This window comes from Neopsephotus bourkii, unplaced genomic scaffold (assembly GCF_033783945.1).
Source record: "Neopsephotus bourkii isolate Nb327-2 ecotype Australia unplaced genomic scaffold, CSIRO-AGI_Nbou_v1 NB_1510, whole genome shotgun sequence".
Lineage (NCBI taxonomy): Eukaryota > Metazoa > Chordata > Aves > Psittaciformes > Psittacidae > Neopsephotus > Neopsephotus bourkii.
The window spans coordinates 258,011-281,743 of NW_026901986.1; the positions used below are offsets into that span (position 1 = coordinate 258,011).

General features: G+C 46.5%; 1 protein-coding gene across 3 annotated transcripts; it reads left to right on the forward strand.

The window, feature by feature from the left end:
- Positions 1 to 8,552: 8,552 nt before the first annotated feature.
- KCNG3 (potassium voltage-gated channel modifier subfamily G member 3) lies at positions 8,553 to 21,390 on the forward strand. Of its 3 annotated transcripts, XM_061369717.1 has the most exons (3): positions 8,553 to 9,329; positions 18,181 to 18,254; positions 18,849 to 21,390. In XM_061369717.1, exons 1-3 carry the CDS (start codon positions 8,710 to 8,712, stop codon positions 18,857 to 18,859), a joined length of 705 nt encoding a protein of 234 aa, XP_061225701.1. In that variant the 5' UTR covers positions 8,553 to 8,709; the 3' UTR covers positions 18,860 to 21,390. The 3 variants fall into 3 exon arrangements, with proteins under 3 accessions (XP_061225701.1, XP_061225699.1, XP_061225700.1); XM_061369715.1 differs by having other exon boundaries at positions 8,553 to 9,362; positions 18,181 to 21,390; XM_061369716.1 differs by having other exon boundaries at positions 8,554 to 9,329; positions 18,181 to 21,390.
- Positions 21,391 to 23,733: the final 2,343 nt, after the last annotated feature.

Sequence of the window (23,733 nt, forward strand, 5' to 3'; positions counted from 1 at the left end):
CAGGGGAGATGTAGCCATAGGACAAGGGGTGATGGGTTCAGACTGAAACAGGGCAAGTTCAGGTTAGATCTAAGGCAGAAGCTCTTCCCTGTGAGGGTGCTGAGGCGCTGGCACAGGGTGCCCAGAGAAGCTGTGGCTGCCCCATCCCTGGCAGTGCTCAAGGCCAGGTTGGACACAGGGGCTTGGAGCAAGCTGCTCCAGTGAAAGGTGTCCCTGCCCATGGCAGGGGTTGGAGCTGGGTGAGCTTTAAGGTCCCTTCTAGCCCAAACCAGTCTGGGATTCTATGATTCTACTTAATCTGCCATCTTACCTCAGCCCTTTAGCAAGCTTAACAGAGCCTATAAAGCATAGGATATGTTAAGTTTATGTTTATTCTAGCTCTAAAACTTGAAGAGGGACAGTGCTTAATCGCACTCATGACTTAAAGATGAGCTGTCATTTTTTAAAGGCCTTTTACAGATTTTCTCATACATCAAAACGTAAAAGCGAAGCGATCAACTAGTACTTTAACGCCATCAGAGAGGACAAAAGTGACTACAGCTCTTCATGGTCTCTCTGGAATTGCCTGTTACATCGCAGTACTCACTTGCTGTTGGAGTCTGCTGCTCAGACCAGCACAAGGTAATGCTGCTATTTCAGGCAACCCCTCCAAGTGCAAACCTTGAAAGCATAGGGAATCCATCATGTCACCCCTCAGAACTCTGCATTTCCTTCATCGCTACTTCCATTACCAGCTCCTGTTCCAAGGTTTATGACTCGGCAGTGAAAGTTCAGCCCAGGCTGAAATCTGCCCTGTGTATTTTAAGGAACCCAAGAACTACTTTGTCTTTCACTGCGGAATTACTTCTCTGGTTGTAGGAGACAGAGAGGACTGCTTTTATGTCAGCAACACAGGCAAAGAATCCAGTGCCCCCAAACAGCTCTACCAACCAATTTGTCTATAAGAAATACCTTTGCTGTTACTCAGAATATCTGCCTTTTGAGCCAAGTGACCACAATTCCTGCAATGCAAATTCCTTTAATGGATATACAGGAATTCTAGGCAGACCATTACCGTTAGCAATGAAAATGTATTGCTTTATTTGCCTACAGAGATAAAGAAACACTGAGCCGTAATTAACACTCAGTCACACCGCTGTAAGTGCAGATTAACTCTCTCGATACACTGAAGCATTAGGTAGAAGACGCAGAAAGCCAGTGATAGAAACTGGTGAATTAGAGATCCTAGAGAAGGCAAGAAATCAAACGAACCAAGCAGTGCAAACAGGAGATGCCTGTTCCCAGCTTGAAGTCTGTTTGGCAGCACAAATGTTTAAACAGATGAAATTCCTAAGAAAAGAGAGAAGAAGCAAAGAGAGTCGCATTTAAACCTGCCGAGGGGAAAAGGCGTTGATGATAACAATACTCCTCAGCAAATGAGGGAAGCAGCGTGATGTTAAGGTCATGCTTTGCAGTCTGCAGCACCAGCCTAAACCCTAGCATACAAATAAACATTAAAAAGTCCAAACCCGCAAACGAAATGAAGCTGCTCCAGCTGAATACTGCAGTAGGAGCACTGCGAGAGAAGCTTCTCTGTTATGATCACTGAGAGCCAGGGCGTTATCATTCATGGAGGCACAACACAATGGAGCGTGCCTCATTAAATGATGTTGAGCTTTTCTAAGAGACATGTACAGATGTCAAGGTTCCCCACGTCTCCTGCCTTGTCTGGCCAATAGTTAAAAAAGAACAAACCACAAAACCTCCCATGGATCAAAGGAAAAGACGATTTAGAATCCGAAACGAGGCATCTATTATATTCTGGCTCTTGCAATTGAAAGGCACAGCTGCAAACTTGGCTGGGCAGCTCGACCTGTGAAAACCCAGTCCTATTGCAAACTTACCAAAGGTATTAAAGACACTAAGCCTGCAAAGCTCTGCAGACAGCATTAATAAGTTGTTCCTTGGCCATCATTTCCAGGAAACGATCTGGTTTGACATCAATATTGAGATGTTCTGGTTTTCTGCTCTATCCAGGCTAGAATCAGTCCTAACTTTATAGGAAAGTTGTGCCAAAGCCACTCCAGCCTCAGCAGCTGGGTCCCACAGCTCATCGCAATGGGAAGCACGGAAACAAGGGGATGTCAGTTGATTAGCTTTACATCCTGCAGGTACAGCAGCAACAGAGTCAGAGGCAGTGGCCATTACAGCAATGCAGGTGGCCACTTGCTGTTTGATTGCAGCGTGATACAACTGGGTTTGAGCACTGCAAAGTCCACCAGCAGCACTCCCTAGCACACCACACAAAGGGAGGGATGCATCATTTCCAACTGACTTTCATGATGGATTTGGCACACATTACAGAGGGATACCACTGGCAAACCACTCCTCCCTCCCCTTGTTCACTTTTCCCTCCTGTAATGAGCAGGAAAAGAGCAATTAGTGAGCATACTGCAGCTTTCTGAGTGACTCAGGAGCTGTGACTTTAGTGACTCTTGACTTAAAATGTGGGGGCAGGTCTGCATGCAGGTAGGAGCTGCAGTTGCCAGCATGGAGACAAAAGGATGTTGAAAAAACCAGGCAAAAATAGGTGCTAAGAAGAAAACTCATTAAACCAGTGCTTGCACCAAACGCAGCTTTAGCGACTTACACCAGAGACCAACACAGCGTAAAAGCTGTACACAAGAGTCTATTTTTACAGCAATAAAGGTACACTCTCATGCAGTTGTTTGATCTCAAGAACCAGATTCTGAGGCACTTTGCTCACTCTCTTCTGTCCAAGAGGTGATCAGTCCAGGGGGGCTTTGATGCGTTTGTACCTGATCCAGGCCAGCAGTGGTTACATCTCAAAGTCACAGCTGAACATTAAGGCCATAACGAATATTACACCTTCATAGAAGGAGAGCAGAGGAAGGCAGACTCATTCTGGCAATGAGGCACCTCTGTTTGTGTAATGGAGATAATGGTGTGATCACTCGAGCTGCCAGTTCCAGGACATAACCCAGTCCCTTGTGGGATTTCAGAAGGAATCACTTGATGTAAAGGGTGAGATGTTAGCGCTCCTGGTAGCAGATACCAGCTTGCAGCAGTGGTACAGCAATGAGCTTGGGGAACATCTGTGGAGTTTGCTTAGATGCTGACAGCAGCACCTGTGGGGACCTACCTACAGCTGTTTACCTGGAACCGGGTTGAATAGAACACCTTCGCTGTACTGGAGTCCTCTCCAGCGTGTCACAGACAGTCCTGAGGCATCTTCAGCTTCTCTCTGCCCAGCCACCAGAGGCAGCTGCCGTTGCACACCCTGCCCTCTACCCTCAGGCTGCATGGGACTGCCATGGAGCTACGCTCCCGCAGTTCCCGAAGCGCCGGTGACGCAAAGGTCTGCACACCTCATTGCACTGCAGCACGAGGGCTGCCTGCGCTGTGTGCTCACATCCCTCCCCTCAGACGCTCTCCAGCGCTGCGAGAAGCTCGGGAGAAGGGGGTTTCTACAGAGAGGCCTCACCTCGCTTTCCCCAGGAATGGCAGGAATTCCGTGGGAATGGAGCACAGGGCACCGCTGGTTTATCAAGCTGACCTGGATGGGTGTTTGACCACAGTTAGTGCTTTAAAGCACCTGAGCACCATTTTTAGGTTTGAAGCTGCCAGGCAAGCGTTTCTCTAAGTTGGCAAGCTCCATCATTGTTATGAACCAGTACAGTCAACAGGAAGAGCCGCTGAGATTGGAGGAAGAACGTGCAGGATTAGACTAAAAAGGTGAATAAATGCTTTTAGAAACAAAAACCTGCGTGGAAGGGATCAGAGTGACTGCATTTTGCGTGCTCAAGTATTAGACAAGACCTGGTTCTGCATCACTGATGGTGGCTTAGCACAACCAGTAGTTAACCACACAGCATTTGAGAAAGGCAGGATTAAAAAAGGAACTCCTTCCTCTGTACAGGATTCCCTCTATCAGGAAACAAGTGAAAGGCGTTCCAAAAATCCCTTATTTAACTTCATTGCCTCTGAAGCGTGAAGCTTAGAGCAGTGTAATACCAAGGCAGAGCTGCTCACTCTCTTCTGCTTCCCCTGAGAGCTTAGATACCTGAAATGGACGAGTTTACTTTTTCTCACTAAGGAATAGAAGGAATTAACCAATATACCAGAACCTGCTCTTCCGAATATACCTTCCCCAGACCCAGTAAACCCCTGTGTGCAGGACACAAGCTCCCTGCAGTTACGCCTCATCGAATTAAAGCCCTAGGCTTATCAGCTGCTCTGCATGAGCAGGCAGGGCTGCGTGTGCTGCCTCCAATAGCTCCTCAACACAGAAGTGCCCAGGAATGGGATTCCAGATTCCCAGTGGTCCGAGCCCCCTTCCCAAAGAGCACAGGTGACTCCCCAGGACGTCTGCCCCAAGTCCCAACCGATGCAGCTGCCGAGTGCGCGGTCCTGCTCTGCACCAAGTCCCAACAGACACCTTGGGCTCTCCCATCAGTGCTCACTGCCGGACCTACGAACCCATCAAGTCTCCAGTATCGAATCTTCATTGTTCACAGCCGCATTTTGCTAACTGTTAGCAGGTTTCACGAAGCTAATGATAAATGTCAAGCACAGACTGCGTTCTGTGCACACGTGTACGCGTGTGAATACCCAGCTCCCTGCTAAATGTCATTTATCCCGTTTTAGAAACATTCATATTCAGAATTGTTCAGATCTTTCCAAGTGCCTCAGTGACAAGGGAACGTGTACTCTTATGTCAGGTGCCACTGACTGCATCTCTCATTAGACTCTTTGGTAATGATAGGTGGTAATAGGCTCATCTCCTGAGACGTTTTCTACATAACCCCCAGAGCACACTGAGGTAGAGGGGCTTGGGTGAAGAGAAGTTTGCTTCAAGGAAAAACATCTATTTGAAATCGATTTTCCCCAGCCGAGACCCAAGTCACAGCTAAATACAAACCACAGTCCATCTGTGCACGCAGAACCTCTTGAAGCATTTGTTCTAGTCGTACGTATTGCCTCTTCAAGTGATTAAGATAGATTTGGCCAAATGCAGCGTGTTTAACACAAAAAAGCATCACATTTTTCCTGCCACAATTTCATGTTACACACCATCTACTCCCGATGAGGGAGACGGTTTTGTTCTGTGTGTGCAAGTCTATCATCATGGCAACCTGCACCACAGCTCGAGTTCCAGTGTACCCTGGTCATAGAAAGAACTGAGGTTTGCGACGGAAGACAGCCCACCAAAAGCCCATTTTGCTTGCACTTGAGTCAACATCACTCAGTAGCTGCAGAATCTCATCCCTGCCATCAAAACACACTGCTTTGTTCACATACAAAATGCAAGTAAGGAATCCCTTTGCTAAGAGCAAGCATAGAGCTCCACTCAAAACACAGAGCAAGGGGCTCAGTGCAGGGCCAGAAAGAGCTGGGAACTGTAGAAAATACTTCAAGCTCGTTAGATGCCCCTCGGATGGAACAGCACAGGGCAAGCCATGGAAATCAATGTTGACACAAAGAGAGCAATTTGTACATAATGACTATTAATTGTACAGTTCCTCCTGGGCAGCAAATGATAACAACTGCAACACCAGGAGAAGAGTAATTGCTTTGATTCAGCATCCCTGTGTGTCTCTGCACATCAAAACCCCCAAACCAATGCCCCACCCACCTGAATGAACTCAGCTGCTTGAAGGGTCTGTTATGTTTTAGGTTATACAATCCCAGACTGGTTTGGGTTGGAAGGGACCTTAAAGCTCCAACCAGTTCCAACCCCTGCCACGGGCAGGGACCCCTTCCACTGGAGCAGCTTGCTCCAAGCCCCTGTGTCCAACCTGGCCTTGAGCACTGCCAGGGATGGGGCAGCCACAGCTTCTCTGGGCACCCTGTGCCAGCGCCTCAGCACCCTCACAGGGAAGAGCTTCTGCCTTAGTTCTAACCTGAACTTGCCCTGTTTCAGTCTGAACCCATCACCCCTTGTCCTATGGCTGCAGTCCCTGGTGATTATTAGCCAGCTCAGTCCTTCTAACAATTCACTTTATGCCTCATCCTTTGCCATTTAACATAAAGGTAAAAACTCTTCACCGATTTCTATCTTAACCTATGTAAATGGATTTACTGGCTCACTTGTTTTCTGCCAATTAGGTACCATCTTTCTAATCAGGACAGCTGGAACTTTCAAACACACTTCTTCCACAATAGCCTTTGAGAAAGTCTTTTTCTTAATGCACCACTAAGTGTTTTGCTTACAGTCACACAAAGCCTGAAGTGTTTTGTCCCTTTCAGGCTCTCCATCCTGTTTTCTTTCAACTTACTTAAGGCTTTTCGGTCACAAAATTCAACCCCAGCAAGAGGCTGCACTCACTGAAGCTTCCTGGGACATGGGGCAGATAGACCATGACAACCATTGAGCCAACACTGGGAAATTCTGGGTAAGTCCCTTGAAACAACGTGGGTTAGCACAGATTTACTACCAAGCAGCTGACTGACAGCTGCAGTGGGGTGGCCCACCTTAAAATGCCCCAGATCCAAACCTTCACTGGAAAACTGCAAATCCTGTCGGAAACCCAAAGTTTGGGTCCTGGTAAAGTGCTGCTCCTGGGGCGAGGAGGTGTGTTCACAGCTATTGCCACCAGCTGTCCTCCATTGAAAGTCAGTGATTGTAACTAAACTAAATACACTTGAACACGGCAGACTACAGAGGCAAAGAAAACAGGCTGCCTTTGCTTACCCTGACTGTTTGACAGGGTGATGCTGAAGGAGGACATCGTTTTATTCTGTATCTAAAAGAAAGCGAAGACCAGCAATAGGCATCAACCAATGCTTCATCAAGCGATGCCTTTGTCAGCCCAGCACTTTACCCGTTGTGCCATACAGCTTCACAACACACGAAGCTTTGGTTTATCTTGAAACGGTTCCCAGAACAGACACCCCAGCCTGTGTTTCTGTACAGTTAGCAAGGCATGTCCTCAGGCCATGTCATTTGCACTCTCTTCCTCTGCAACCTCCCCGGGAGGAATGAAGAGGGTTAAACGGCATGGAGCAGGAAGCATGACAGACTGCAAAGCCAGGATAACTCATCACCACTGCCAGTTCTGGTCAGGTTTTGCTCTATTTTAACAGGTATTGTGACTCTTTCTTCCTGGGAGAGGAGCACACACCTCAAACGAGGTTTAACATCGTGTTTGTCGCTGATTAAACCAAAAGGCAGCCAAGCAACATGAACCGAATGCGGCTTCTGGAAGGAAAACCCTTTCCAGCTATATGGAAACCGACACCGGTGTGGGTAAACAGAGCTCAAACCCTCCGCCACGCTGGGAAAAGGGAGTTTTGGGGTGGTTTCTTACCGCCTCGGTAAACGAACGGAGAAGAACGTGTAACCGTGACCTCTAGTGGCTACACCTCGAGTACCACAGCAAAGCCTGCCGAGTCCTCTGCTGACGGGCTCGGATCCCCCTCCAAGTGTTGTTAGAGGGGGTTAAACCCAGCAGCGCTCACTCGCACTCCGCTTTAAACCAACCATTTTCACTAAGCAACTCGGTGGCTGTCCCTTGATTCTGTTACATCTAAACGCGCCCTACGAATCCCAGCCAAGAGAGTAACATGGCATCAACAAGAACAAACCCGCCCCAAACCCAACCCAGGAAGACGAGGAAATAGATGTACCTGGCGCCAGAACGGGGCTGGTAAAGCACCGGTTTAAGCGGGATGTCCCTTTACAGCCACAGCGCTTAAGCGGCAGCTCTTTGGCTCTGGTTTTGAAGGGACGTACTCATCGGCGCTGCCTCTCGAAGGGCGGGGGCACATTCTCAATTAGAAACACCTCACCGACAGGCAGGGCTGCAGCTTGGCTGCTTTCACCCCGTGATGCTCCTGATGTCAGGAACCCCCGAAAACACCCCAACAAAAAAGATTTTAAACCCCCTGTACATACTGCAACCGACCGGAGTCAAAGCTACAGACAGCAGGCAGGGTCCTACCAGCTTCTGATGCTGTAACGGTGGTATGGAGATGGATGTAGCACACAAGGTGTCTCAGACCCTGAGGTGGGTGGCAGCAGGGAAGAAGGCGCTTCCCGAGGCACCTCACTCTTCCTGATGTCCATGCTCTATGTGAGGGGGAAAAGCGTTTCCTCGCTCAGCAGTGCAGGGGATGTGGGACAGGCTCTGTAGAGCCCCCCGCTCTTGCAGGAGGGGCCCCATGCACTGGGGGTCAGCGACAGCGGCATCAACGCTTTCACTTCCAGCTCTGCTTTCTGGGGCTGTGCAACGACCGCCTCCACCCTCGCGCCGCTCGGGGCCGAGCACTGACCCCTCTGCACCCCCCCGAGGGCTGGCGGAGCCCAGCGCCCAACTCCGCTCCGCTCCGCTCCATGTGCGCGGGCGCCGGAGGAGGCGTGTCCGTCCCCTCCTACCCCCCCGCCGCGCCGCCTGCCGCTCGCCTCCGAGCCGGCACCGCACCGCACCGGAGCGGACTGGAGCTCCGCGGTCCGGCCATGCCCCTGCGGGGCCCGGCGGAGCCTCCCGCCCGCCGGCGCTGAGGCTGAGACCGCGGCCGCACCGTGTCGTGCCGGGGCGGCTCCTCCGCCTCCTCCCATCCTCTGCCGCTCCCTCCCTCCGCGCCCGCCCCGTCGCCGAGCGGAGCCGCCAGCGGTGCGAGCGGAGCCGGAGCCGGGGCTGCCCGCACCGCACCGCACCGCGCCGCCCTGCACTGCCCGCCCGTCCCCTCCTCCGTCCCGCCCAAGCCATGAACTTTGGCCGCGGCCCCGCGGTGGTGTTGAACGTCGGGGGCACCCGGTACTCCTTCTCCCGGGAGGTGCTGAAGGATTTCCCGCTGCGGAGGGTGAGCCGCTTGCACGGCTGCCTCTCGGAGCAGGACGTGCTGGAGGTGTGCGACGACTACGACCGGGAGCGGAACGAGTACTTCTTCGACCGGCACTCGGAGGCCTTCGGCTTCATCATGCTCTACGTGCGGCACGGCCACCTGCGCTTCGTGCCGCACATGTGCGAGCTCTCCTTCTACAACGAGATGATCTACTGGGGGCTCGAGGGCTCCCACCTCGACTACTGCTGCCAGCGCCGCCTCGACGACCGCATGTCCGAGACGTGCTACTACGCGGCGGAGGAGCCACCGGGGGAACCGAGCCGCGGCTCCGAGGGCAAGGGCCGCCGGGCGCCGGGCGCCGAGGGCAGGAAGTGGCTGGAAAGGATGCGGAGGACTTTCGAGGAGCCCACGTCTTCCGTGGCCGCCCAGGTCCTGGCCACCGTCTCCATCCTCTTCGTCATCGTGTCCATGGTGGTGCTGTGCGCCAGCACCCTGCCCGAGTGGCGGGCGCCGGAGAACCGCAGCGTGGAGGAGCAGAGCAGGTACACAGCAGAGTCAGTGAGGGAGCCCTCAGGGTAGGAGGATCCTTTATTTTCCCGCTGTCCGGTCCCCGTGTGTCCCGTCCAGTGTGTCCTGCCCCTCGTCCTGACGGTCCGTAGCTCTTGTAACCCGCCGCCCTCAACGGCGGACATCGCCTTAAACCCGCTGCCCTGACCGGGGGACCCGCGCGGGGTGTGTGTGTGTGTGTGTGTGTGTGTGTGTGTGTGTGTGTGTGTGTGTATGTGGGGATCTCTCGGGCTCTGCCGGGGGCTCCGCGCGGCTCAGGCAGGCAGCGCATCAGGTGCCAGCGGAGTACGGCTCTTCCCTTCTCTGTGAGGGTGTCTCCGGCTGCGCGGGGTCGTGGAGCTGTGGTTCCCCCCCTCTGGGGAGCCGCGGGACTCCTTGCCCATACAGAGGAGTTGAAACCCTCGGAAAACCGTGAGGTCTTGCGATGGTGGAGGAAAAACAAGGGAAAGCAAGCCCTGAAAGGATGCAACCCCCTTCTGTTTTCCTTTGGGGAAAGCACGATACTGTGTGCGCGCTGCTTGCGTTCATTCCGGTGGAGAAGATCCAGTGCCTTGCTAGGGTTCTGCCCGTGTAAACTCGCGTATGTGGGGACAGCCTTAATCCTGTTCCTCCTTCCATCTGAGGTTCTCTGTGTGGGGAGCACAGGAGAGGATCAGGCTGTGCATTAAGCTCCTGCAAATGCATCGTACAAGCGCCCCAGCATATGAATGTAACATGTATTCACATTTCCTTTAGCTAAAACGTAGGCAAGCACACTAAACGTTGCAGAACAGTGTCAGAAAACAGGGCATGGGGTGTAAGGCTCAATCCTCAACTTTTCCAGCAAGGACAAACCCTTTTCTATCTTCTTTGTGACCTCAGTTTAGGGTTACATCAATGCAACTCTGCTGACTTCAGTAGCATTGTGCTTTCCCTCTCTGTCTGTTCTGTTCTCTGGAGAACAGAATCACAACCAATCCGGTAGGATTTCTCCCATAAATAAGACATAGAAAGGGAGAGGGACAGGGGGTTGTTTCTTACATTAACTCCTCACTTCTTTTACAACAGACAGGATATTCAACAGAAAGTTTTCAGCTTCTGCTCTGCTGGAGGGGCCCTACAGTGAAATTGCAGCCTTGTCATTATGAAATCATCATCTTTTACCACAGAGTTAATTGGAACGTGATATATTACAGCCTAGCAGCCAAATTAATTCCTTGGAAAGTATGTTCAGCGTTTCCATTAGCTTAATGGAAAAGTGCACCTGTATTTCTCATTCTAGTTGAGCCAAAGTATTAATTGTAGGAACAAAAAGCAAGATGCCGATTTGAAGCTGTTGATTCCTGCTTCGATTCAGGTATGGCAGAAGTTGCTCCTACAGGTTCTTCCAGTTCCAAAGCCTTCCTTGAGCTTTGCAAGGTTATTGCAAAGGGTGGGTGCTCGGGGTGATCTTTTTGCAAGGCAGAAAATTGCGTAGATACCCCCAACAGACAGGGGAAAATAAATGCAGCAGTACCATAGCATTAGCATCGGGCATTCCTTTGTTCACGTCTTCATGGGGTGGGAGTTAACAGCAGTTCTTTTCCTGAGAGAGTTCAATTTGCAGAGGAACACGGCATGTGACGTGTAATCTTTCTTTCATAGTGCCTTTGGCTTCAAGAACCTCTGTGTATTATACACACACATCCTTCTACTCTTCTCAGTGATTGCCTATTGAAGGACCGGGTCCTAAATACTAAGGTAGAGCTTGGGTGAGCACTTGTCAGGGCAGTGAAGGCTGCTTTTAAACCCCCAAGGACCACTGCCAGTGGCAGGGGGAGTTTCTTCACTACCAACAACAGACAAGAGAGGGATTACCTGAACGGTTGTGGCTGAGCAGTTCCTAAGCAGTTCTTCTTGCAGGAGTCTGTCACATACACACACTGATACACAGCTGATCGTATGAGGCTCATCACAGCTCGATAGAGAGCACATGGAAAACAGATAACAGATGTGTTCTCTGCCCACAGCTGCCGAGGTGCCTTGTTCTATTATGGGAGCCACTCTTCTCTTGGTTGCATATGCTGCACCATGACTAAAAAGCCTCTTATATCTGGAAGAAAAAAAGGTGTGAGCTACAGTTGCTTTTATGTGAGTGATCCAGTTCAACTACTTACATGTGCCATAGGATTTGACCTGACATCCTCAGTTGTCATCTGACTGTATTTCACCTTTAGTTGTTGATACCTTCTTTTCTTCTGTCTGTAGTTACTTCATTTAGAATGAGATGGCTTTTGAAAGCCTCAGTAGCCAAGTGGCTGGTTTGGAAGCACACAGGAATGCCTGGGACTCCCTGCTCTGGCAATACCATCCAGAGGCGCTTAAACTACTTTCTGATAGATACCTTTAAAAGTTTGAAGCCAAATTCTGCCCTTTGTTCATTAACCATTTAACCCATAGGAGCCATAGGAGGCTCCTCCTAGAAGTGAAGAAATTCTAACATGAAAACAATGTTTTTTGTCTAGAGGATTGTGACATGAACACTGCATGCGGGTCAGCTCTGACTCGCGTGGCACTGCAGTGACTCGGGTAAAGACTTTACCTTCTTCTAAAAGCATCTTTTGTGCTTGCCATCAGTAAGCCCCGATACTACCCCCCCCCCCCCCATCCTTTCCTCGATGCTATGTTACAGTTTAGAAAGGTGCCACATGCACAATGTCTGTGGCTGAACGGTGGAAACCATCCCCAGGCCCCCTTAGGGCAGCTCGAGCAGTGCGTTTCCAGCTTACCTGGGCATCATCCCTAAAGCCCTGGGCTCACTGACTCTGGAATTTACGGAATCAGCCTCTTCAGTGAGGTTTGCATGCGGGCTCCTGTGGCTCCCAGCTAGTATCAGTCCGCTGATTCCTTCCACAGGAGGAACTGAGTCCACCAAACAGAAATCATTGCATTGCTCTGACTGCTCAGGGTGACCACGCTCTCAAAGGGTGACCATGACTGTTTCCTGTCCTTTGGAGTAACACCCTGTGGAAGGCAACAGAGAACCCCACGACTACACCTTTTGAAGGAGAGAGGGATGGGGAATCCAGGCTCTGAATTTCAGAGGCCTTGCAGACACTGGCAGTGTAATCCCTTGGTTTGCAGGTCAATTCCCCAGCTCCTTCTCGGGATGAGTTACTGAATCTCTTGTGGTTTCAGATTCTTGCTCTCTTCCCTGCCTTGGCATGTTTCACTTAGAGCTAGAGATCTGCATCAGATCTGCAGGGTTTAGGAGCAGACAGCAGGGATGCCTGTCTCCCCTTCTGTTGCTTCTGGCAATTTCAAGTCATCTTTGCTCTCCTCCGAACGCTGCCAGGAGATGCACACTGTGGGTCTCTGCACAGGAACCTGTCCGCACACAGATTGAGGATCATAATCCTTTGGGAAGAGCTTCTCAAGCCAGTAACGCAAAGTCATTTGAAGCTGCTTTACTGCCAGCACAGTTCTATCTACCTGCTTTTAAACTACTTTTCTAATGCTAAATACAAGCAGCTGTGTCCAACCTGGCCTTGAGCACTGCCAGGGATGGGGCAGCCACAGCTTCTCTGGGCACCCTGTGCCAGCGCCTCAGCACCCTCACAGGGAAGAGCTTCTGCCTTAGATCTAACCTGAACTTGCCCTGTTCAGTCTGAACCCATCACCCCTTGTCCTATGGCTGCAGTCCCTGATGCAGAGTCCCTCCCCAGCATCCTTGGAGCCCCCTTCAGACACTGGAAGCTGCTCTGAGGTCTCCACGCAGCTTCTCTTCTCCAGGCATTCCACTTACTAACTGTGCTTAACTTTATATTGAGAGAATCACTCTGTTATCAAGCCTATGAGACTGCTGTGTTCTTAAGCAAAAGCAAATCAGTGCAGTAACTTCTCCATATAGCATCTCTCACCTGGTGCTGGTAGCTTGGGATTTTTTTTCCATCTCTGCAAAACATCAGCTTAAAAAGTTGCATTTGAATGTTAAGACACACAAAAATCATCATTCCTTCATGGTGTTTCAGAACACCTGAATGCTCACATCCAGCACTGTTCAAAAAACCCCCAAGTAACTCCTTTCCTGGGTTGCGTCTAACCTGAACACTGCATTATTGCTAGGTTAAAACGGGAGGGTGAAGGTAAAGGAGGGAACTACAGACCTGGGTTAAAAACAGACGTGGACTCTTCCAATGAACTTATGAAAAACAGAGGTAACATGAAGAACAGAAGCATACCAGTGCCTGGCCACAGGAGAACCTTAACTGACCCACTACTGCTAGGTGCCACTCGTGTTCAAAGTACATGGAATGGGCACTGAGGACACCAGGGCTCGAGATGTTCATGTCCAGGTATCCCACGAGAGTGGTGAAAGGCATTTGCCCCTTCCCTGGGAAGTGCTGGGTTGTTACAGCCTCCCACATCAGGCACTGGAGTTTAATGCATCAAGACATGTTATTGCTACCAAAGCAGGGATAGAATGGGAAAAAAAAGCCAGTGAGGTTTTTCGTGCAGGGAAACTGGCTGCTCTGTGGCCTTCCTGTGCTGTTTGTAATGAGACAGAAGCCCTGCTCATTTCCAAAGGATTAAAATCATCCCCTACACATTTGCTGGAATGACCAGTCCTCTTCCTGAGCAGGAATTTGACCGCTCTTGGATGATTTCAGCTTTAGTGTGCTTGACATGGAAACAGGCTTTAGCAGCAATTTAACAAATCAGTGCCGACAGACTTTAATCCTGTCATAGACTGTCTTTAATCATATCTGTTTTCCTCATGTGTCCCGTTGATGTGTATGTTTTATTTACAAGCTTTATGGATAATAGTGCCACTAAGAAATATTTTGGCTAGGTTTCAACCGCCTCAGAGGAGAATATTGAGCGTGTTCAAATTGGCACGCTGGGGCAGGGAATAATGCTAAGAGGAAATGTTCTCAGACATTCACAATATGATTATTTTTTTTTAAAGTAATAATTATTTGCTGAATATTTCAATAATGTTTTCAGGAAGTCATCTTTTCTGGAGTGCTTTAACTCACTGTACATCAACCACCAGCTGATTCTGAAAGGGAGTTATCAGATGGCACAGAAAATGGAGCAGTGATGGGACTGCAGTAGAAGCGAGGCTTGCAAAGGCCTCCTTGTCTGCCTATGGACAAAGGACTCATTACAGCAATCTTGAAAGGCTGTTAAGTACCAAGAGGCTGAAAATTTTAGGAGGAATACCCTCTTTTATGTGCTGAGGTCTGGGGCAATGAACAGCAAATTTGAGCAGAAATAACCTGTAACTGAACAAAAACGAGGACCTAGGATTTTCTCTCGTTATCTATAAATCTGGGGAGGAATCTTTAAGGAAACACTTCCTGAGGTTATTTCTAATTCCCCCTCTCCTTTTGAATAGCAGCTATTTTAAAACTGAACTGACTGGGGGGGGGAACCAACCAAAACCTGCGATGGACGTTTATAAAATGGGTACTATGTTTTACCATAGAAAGCTCATGATTTAATTACACAGCTACAGATTGTAACACAGCATTATTCCAGGAATAGGCAATAAAAGGCAGTTTGTCCTGTGACTATGCAGCAAATACTTTAAGACTTGTTTACAGAAGATGCAGTAACTTTAGCCTTCTGAGCTCATGCAGTTTATGTGGCTTTAACTTTATACTCAGTTAAGTTCCCTTGAGGACTAACTGTTGTATTTGCTTTCCTTCTTAGATGTTACTTACCCATTGAAAAGGTTAGCCACAAAGATAAGTCACTACAAGGAGAGGAGAGGGAAACTTGAGCTGAAAGTGAGCATGTGGCTTGTAGCCCTCTAGGTTTCCCAGCAGGCCAGCGCTCACCGACGCGCTGATTTGACACCATTCACCAGGACTGCTGAAACCCATCTACACAGGCAAAAAGGAGTGACAGAGAGAGGGACAATGGAACAGATGTTCCACTGGTGGCTAAGAAGTAAGGAGGGGAAAGAAAAGAATTAAGGGACACCCTGCTTCTGTCTTCTCCCTAGCCAGGATGCCTACAAGTGCTGAGAAAGGAGGATAAATATGAAAGGGAGAACTGGAAGTGCAATATGTAACGGAGTGGCAGTAACGCATCTCCCACTGCCTTCATCTTGCTTTGTCATTTCTGCATCAGTGATGTTCCTTAGCTCTCTTCCAATTCGTTCTACAGGAGAAGGCTTCTTCAGCCCTTCCTTCTGAAGTACAACTGATTTACAGTATTTCTTGTGCTAGGAAGTGCCAGAGTGAAACAATGGATTGATCACATTTTCACTTGCACAATGATTTCCCAGTTAATAGCAGGCCCCTGAATCAATGTTGGTTCATAAAGAAGAGTCCTACCTCTTTCCTTGGCTTATCTTTTTCACCAGCAGTTTGAGCGAGGCAGAAGCCAGTCACTGTTGACTTCTCATCCCAACAGGTCTGAAACCAAACTGACACGAAACTGGGGAGCTGAACCCTACATACAATTACAGCTTTGTTTGCCACTGCAACGGTCAGGGCCAAACTTCCTTAAAGCTCGACTCAGAGATAGCCTGCCTTATTTGTGCCAGAATGAAGGAATCACGTTTCCAACGTGATCAAGGCATCAGGAGGCAATACCAAGTGAAAAAGCTTTAAATAGTTACAGATTGCTTTTTCATGTAAATGCTCCATGTCACAAGATACAGGCAGCACTACTGAGGAATCTCATACCATGTAGTGAAATACTCTGGTGGAACTGTTGACTGTTTCTGACTGCAGTATTCCATCCAGATCCATTTTTTCCTTTAATCGTGACATGAGAGCTCAACTAGCCAATATATTAGTACATTAAGACTTTCAAGGTGTGCCATTACCGTGATCTTCCTGTCTGACTGATTTTACTAAGGGAAGACTTAGGTATTTCCTCATCATGTGGAACAAGGCTGTAAGAGAACCTACCCCGTGTTCTTTCATCCAAAAGAAACTATCATCCACATTCATACGGCATTCATTCTATATATTCTATACGTGACTCCTGTTTAGAAGACATTCAGATCTGAGCATTTTTTACAGTACATGAAATGTGCATCCGAGGTAATGCTCACTCACCTTCATTACTAAAAGAAACAGGAGTGTTTTCCAAAGCTTAACCTTTAAGAGAACACACCATTCTTCAGAGCAAGCTGGTTTTGATATTCACAGGTCTTTCCATCGAAAGGTGCTAACAGGAACAAGTGTTTTATAAGCCCTTTATGAAGAAAGGCCACTTGCTCCAGAACTTTCATTGTTATTCATGAAAGGAGGAAAACAAGGTCTGGTTTCAGAGAATAACTATTTTGTTAAGTAATTAATTGATGTTCATTTAAATCTGCTATGGCTGGAATGACAGTGTCCCTTAGGACTTTACATCAACTGACCATTACTGTTTCCTCCTCTTTTTTAGCATAAAACTCAATAAATAAACAGAAATTAATAATAGATAAAGAAAACTTAAGTGTATGAAGCTTTGAAGCAAGTTAGTTTATAGAATCTATCTGCATAATTACAGCAGTTACAGAAGGTTGTTTTTCTAGCAGGCCACCGTATTAATAATGATAGATTTCAGACCTGGTAAAAGATGATAGAGATGTGCTGGGGAAGCAAGCTTTTAGGTATGAAATGACAGTTGGATTATGACTTGCAAATCATTAAGTTGCTTCAGGCATTACCTTGTTAGGGTGCCTGCAGTAGCAAAATAAGGCTGTGATTGTATGCAGCATTTTCAGCTCCCCCTTTCATATCGGGTTGGTTGCAGACCTGTTGGGATGAGAAGTCAATGGTGAGTAGCTTCTGCTTTGCTCCAACTGTTGGGGAAAAAAGATAAGCAAAGGAAAGGGGGAAGAGCCGCTTCCATCCCCTCCTGTATTAAACAAGCGTGCTCAGTTTGAATTTTTAAGACTAGGGCTCTTTTCAGGTGGGAGGTTTGAGACTACAGCCCCAGCTGTTATCAAATAATCTCAGAGGAACATGCTTTTCTATTCCTACCTTCCACTGGTTTCAAGTTCAGATATCCTCAAGGCTCATTGCGTGTGCTGGGGCCTGAAAACATTGAAGACCATACTGAAATCACCTTCCAGGGTTTCTCTTCTTCAGGCCATTATCTGTATTTGGCAAGAAGAAGATCTTGCTCTGGTTACTTTGACCTTTTTGCTGCAACACAGTTTAGGTGGAGTTAAAACAAATTCAGTAATGCAGAGCACAATGATAAACGGGAGGACATGAGCTTATTACTCTGTGAACCCAATGATGAAAAATGAAATACCATCTGTATTTACTGGCAATGCCTATAAAGTTCTGACTACAATTCTAGGTAAGCCCCTGTTTGGGCTGCAAATCAGACTGGTTTAGGTTGGTTCCTGAAGAACCGGTTTGCATGACTTAGCCAACACAAAGGTTGATTTCTGTCTACTCGATCTTCATTGCTATTTCCGTGTAGCAGTCTGGTTCTATACATCGCTGTTCATAACCAGCCACCTCACTGAGCCACAGACCTTGGCGTTCTAAACTGAGTCAGGCTTCACAGATTTAAAACAAAAAGGGAACAAAATCCCCCAAGTCCCATTTCCTGTAGGCTTCCAGTGTTTGTAGGTGTATTTGCCCAGTATGAGGACCAGTAGCAACCTATGATACAAAGCAAACGATCAGTGAGTTCTCAGCAATGATCAGTTTAAACTCCTTACTAGACCCTCAGGTTAATTGCTGAAACCTGGTGCTCCATGTGTTGGATGAGAACAGCATGGCTTTCTGTTCCTCATTTGTTCAGGTCTCGGTGTCCATTCGGTGATGTCTGTGCCCAAACCAAACAGCCACTACTGTTTCTGCACAGAGCATAAATACTGCCCTCTGTTTCCTTTGACAGGATAATCGAAGCTATCTGCATAGGCTGGTTCACTGCAGAATGCATCGTGAGGTTCATCGTCTCAAAAAACAAGTGTGAGTTTGTCAGAAGACCTCTCAACATCATCGATTTACTGGCGATTACTCCTTACTACATCTCTGTCCTAATGACAGTTTTCACAGGGGAAAACTCACAGCTCCAGAGGGCTGGAGTCACCTTGAGGGTCTTAAGAATGATGAGGATTTTCTGGGTGATTAAACTGGCTCGTCATTTCATTGGCCTTCAAACGCTTGGTCTGACTCTGAAGCGTTGTTACAGAGAGATGGTGATGCTCCTTGTCTTTATCTGTGTTGCTATGGCAATTTTCAGTGCACTCTCCCAGCTTCTTGAAAATGGGCTGGACTTGGGAACAAAGAATAAGGATTATGCCAGCATTCCTGCTGCTTGTTGGTGGGTGATCATCTCGATGACCACGGTGGGTTATGGTGACATGTGTCCCATCACTGTCCCAGGAAGGATTCTTGGAGGAATTTGTGTGGTCAGTGGCATCGTGTTATTAGCCTTGCCAATCACTTTCATTTATCACAGCTTTGTGCAGTGTTACCATGAGCTCAAGTTCCGATCTGCTAGGTACGGTAGAAGTCTCTCTGCTGAATTCTTAAACTGACCCAACTTGCATTCTGTTGTAGCTACTTGCTAAGCTTTGTCTTAGAAGAGAATGGTGGAAGGTCCCTTCGCGTGTCCTCCTTGACTGGATGGTCCTATGGAACAACATTCTCGCCAGCCTGGAGAAAGCCCGTCACCATTCAGACAGGAAGGATGGCCATCTGCCTTGGGCATCTCGCAGGGACAGGGAGCGATGCTTCAAATTTGAGAGAACAAAATTAACACAAGAGGATTCAGAAGTCCTCAACCAGACCAGCTTGGTTTTCAGTTTGCCTTTCCACGTAAAAGCAGAATAAAAAATGAGCTTAACACTGAGCTCTGTCATTCCCATAATTACATCCATTCTAAGCAACGTGTAGCAGAAGTAGTTTTTCAAAGGTTTCAATATTTAAATGCTCTGTAGAGGCACTGATAACTTCTTGCCTGAAGTATCTCCACTTTTAACTCAGATAACCAAGCTAGATACTGAAGGGGAATCACTCCTCCTTTTGAGCTTCATCACAGATTAGAGCTAGTTCTGTAACTCAGGAAAGATGAATAATACGTGACTACTGTAGGGCAACGAATGTTGAGGCCTGATTCTGATCTTTGGTGAAGCACACAAATCTTCTGTAAAACCAGTGAAGTCAGTGGCATTTGCCTGAATTTGATAATTCAAAGTGAAAAAAGTGCACCTCTGAATCACAGAAGGGTTTGGGTTGGAAGTGACCTTAAAGTTATCATCTAGTTCCAATCCCACTAGACCAGGTTCCTCAATTAGCCACAATTAATTTCTTCTCTGGAACCAAATTGTTAGTGGAAGCAAGTGTTGTACCTTACAAAGATCAGCATAAAAAAATCAGGCATTGATAAATACATTTTCTGGTAGCTGAGTGGGGGTGCTATCCATATCTTAGGTACATTCAGTTCAGCTCCATCCATCTGAAAGTCACATACTCATAAACATAGATTCCCCCCCATTTAATTAAACATATATATCTTAGTGAAGGTTCTCTAAGACCAATTGTAAGATTCCATCACTTGCAACAGTCTGGAGAAAGCACTGCTAAACAAGAGTAGCTGCTCCCTTTCAGATGAGACTTCATCATCTTTAAATCCTGCAGTCCTTACTGAAGGATACACTTTACTTTTAAGGGTAGTTTTAACTGTAAAAAGGCCGGAGCATACCAAAGAAAGTAAACTACAGAAGTGTGAGTTGCACTTGGCAAAATGGAATATTCTCCAATGTAACTAGGAAATGAATCAAATTAGGTTCTGAAATACTGTGCACTACATTTCTCTTGTACTGCTGACCTAATAGCATCAGTCAGTACAATTCTGAAAGGCTGCTACATAGAAATGTGCAGGTAGATACTAAAAGACATTAAGGTACAGCTTTACACATTTGGGTACTGATAAACATCAAAAGGGAGCTTTCTTACTAACATAGAACTTGAGAGTCATCAGCACAGTTGAATTTGGTGTGCTTGCCTGAAAATACTGCATTTACTGTGATGTAAACCATCTTTTGTATATGTATTTGTCAAAAGCTTTAGGAGCAAACTGAGTACCACCTAGAAAACACATCTCTGAATTGCTCATTCAGAGAAAAGTACCCCATTGGTCAATACCCAGTACAATGAAGGCTCTACCTTGAGGCCTGCAAAATCCATCCTCATTTTAGGTGATCTTAAGTAGTCTTAAAGAATGACATTGCAAACACAGTTTGTCTGAAGACCTGAAAAGAATTGTAGTCGCCTTCTTACAGACAAGCTTGACTTTTCCTTCAGCAGCATCTCAAGGCTGTATTATTAAGTCACATTACAGCTATCCCTGGGTTTCTTGTCATGTTCTGGTGTTCAGGTTAGCTCTGTAGTTCTGCCTACTACTATATTTATGCCTTTTGTATTAGAATCACGTCATTCAGAAACCGGCTCCAGCATTCCACAGAGAGGTGAATATGAGATCAGCAAAAATGTCTTTCTTAGGTGAGATTCACAACTGATGTCAGTCAGGCAAGGTGTGACTTCAGAGACACGGAGATGTTTTACACCAGTGGAGATGCTTGCTCTGTATTCCTGCATGTGTACTTATATATATCCTGCATATATTATATATTACAGTCAGTGGAAATGCTGGGGTTTTTTTTTCTCCTTACAAAAAATGTCGTCCTTGACAAAATTGAGATTTCAGACTTTAATCTGAGCACAGCTGGTGAAGAAAATGACATGTTCATCTTCTAATGAAAAGTTTGACAGTATCAAAACCATTTTCAAGGAGAAAAGTGCTATTTTTTGGAGGTTTCTGCTCCAATTTTTTTTTCCCCATTAAAAAACCAACCACATAAGAACTCAACCCTACAGATTCGTAATGCTTGGGGAAAAAATACTGGGTTTCATAAAAACTTAATTGTCTTTTGTCCATATATTGTATTTAACCAAACTAGTACTCTGAGATACAACCCTCCTCCCACAGAACGCCCAAACCATCGTCACGATGACAATAGTTTGAAATCCATGCAGAATGTGAATATAAAGCATGTTGCAGTCCTGATTTCAAGACAAAATAAAACACGTTTCAGCACTGCCTATAAATCTAATCTTTCGATGCCTGTACAAAGGAAAAAATAGACATTACTGTGCATAGTAACTTGAGAATACCAAGTTGCACCGTGAATCATTTTGTGTAAGCAATTAAGGACAGGATGTTTTCCAAGATCCAGGCTATATGTGGGATACAAACAAAATGTCTGGTCCTTTATAAAGTGTTTCCCAGCTAAACAATCTTTTCCTAGCATAAAAAGATTATCTAATGAAAATAACTGCACAGAGGAAGAGGCCTGCGGATGTTAAGTCTTACTTCTTTAACCGCTTATGTTCACTTTTTATATGGCAAAATGGGAACAGAATGAGCTAATGTATTCTTTGAGTTCAAATATTTTGCTCTATAGAAGCCCATTAAGAAGAGGTAGTGGGTGGGGGTTTTCTTTATTCTTTTTTTTATTGTTGTGTGGTTATCAGTGTGTAGACTTTAGTTTCCTTAGAAACCAAGTTGAAGGAATGTGATCTCAATGGTAGCCTTAAACCAGAACTTGATAGGGTAAATAGGGTTCCTGCTTTCTAGTAATATAGATCATCTTATTTCCAATAGACGAGTAGTTTTTTAGTGAAACTAAGAAGAAATGAATGACATGTGGTCAAAACAAAGCGCACTTTTAAGCAGATGGAACAGTTTGACTAGAACTTGAGCCCATGTTTTACGCAGACACAGGGTGTAACGCTCAAATCCAAAATACAGCGTTTCAAAGCCACCCAAAGACAAGCTGGCTTATTCCTAATAACTGCCAGTTTGAACCCTATACAGTAGAATACTCCACGGCCAGTACCTCTTTCAATATGTGAAACATTCGGAGTTGGTCCAATATAGACGAAATACAAATGTAATAAAACTGGGGATACATGAAGACAGCTTCTGTGACCCAGCCTTTCTGTTCATCTAGAACTAAACCCAATGCTAACAGTTTTGTGAACTGCCATTGTATGTTTTGATGACCACAAAGGTTAATCCTACCTTATATACTAGGTTCAGTCCTTAGGACTGACCTGTTGAGAGCTATATATTCAGCTGCAATCCCTCAAGGTACCGTGTGCCATTTAAAAGCATTGGATCGCTAATGAAATCACTGGAATGGAAAAGCTGTCTGGGTGCATTTTCCTTCTACAGTGCTGCATGAAGCAGCATCCCACAAATCACAAAGAATGAAAGAATATAATTTCCCTTGATGTAAGACTTGGAAACAATATTGTCTTGATTAATACTCATCAAAAGCAAAAAGATCAATTTGAGTAATTTTAAACAGCTTTATCAGCATGGGGATCAACCATTTGGATGTGATAGTTATTCCTACTCTACAATAGCTTACCCTGTTGTATATAGCAGCAAGTTTGATGAAGATTAAAGCCCTGTTAATGTAAGAGTCATATATTGCTACCCATGTATTTAAAGGAAAAGGGACTGGCTTTTCATGTTCTGTATGCAGTTTGCCCCATGAAGGAATTGTTCTTTAGCTTTTGTACCATTCAGCAGCCCTCATGTTTTCAAAATAAACCTGAAGTCCTTATGGGTCCCAAGCACTTGTCTCTTCCCCTCTGGGTAACAGCTACAGAAGTGTTCCCAGCTCTGAATGCCTGCCAGAAGCGGTCATATGCACAGACCAGACAGCTAAATTCAGCAGCCAAACCAGGCAGTTTCCTGGGAACCTGCACGACGAACATGCTCTGCTGTGATCTGAATTTTCTCCCACCTAAGAGCTTCAGGGTAAAACCACTGATTAAAGTTTGATCACTTGAAGCACCTTGAACAGTTTAGAATTAGCCTTTCAAATGAGCTTCTAAGGAAGGAGATGTTTGCTGGAGAAGGAAAGAAGCCATGCATAGCAAACAGGATTAGAGCACGTTATAAAAAAAAAAAAAATCATTCTGATTCTAAATAAAAGGAAACAGACTCTCATTTTCTGGTCTTTTTTTGTAAAAGCAAACGTAGGTCAGGGTACGTGATGCTAGTTAAACCTGCTACATAAAACAGATCCCCATTTAAATAAGTAGGCTTAGCAAGAAAGGTCTTCCAGCTTTGCTAAGCTCCAGCAGTTTACACTAGCTGAAGAGCTGCCCCAGCCCATATGGAAAAGGAACAACAAAATGCTGGTCTGTAATCAAAAGCTATTATGATGTATGGCCTGTGAAATGCAACACAGCGTAGGGGGTATCTTTTGCAGATGACAGGAGAGGTTAAGCATCAAGAAGGCTCACAGCGAGCAGCCAAGACTGGCAATCTGCTTGACAAGGAATTGTCAGAGCCACAGAAGAATTTAGATCTTTGGCCAAATTAACAAAATCTGAATGTTTCCAACTCTACATTTGAGACTCCTTT

Coding starts and splice junctions, on each gene's coding strand:
- KCNG3 (XM_061369715.1), top strand. CDS start 8,710: ATGAACTTTGGCCGCGGCCCCGCGGTGGTGTTGAACGTCGGGGGCACC. Junction 9,363..18,180: donor TCAGTGAGGGAGCCCTCAGG/GTAGGAGGATCC, acceptor TTCCTTTGACAG/GATAATCGAAGCTATCTGCA.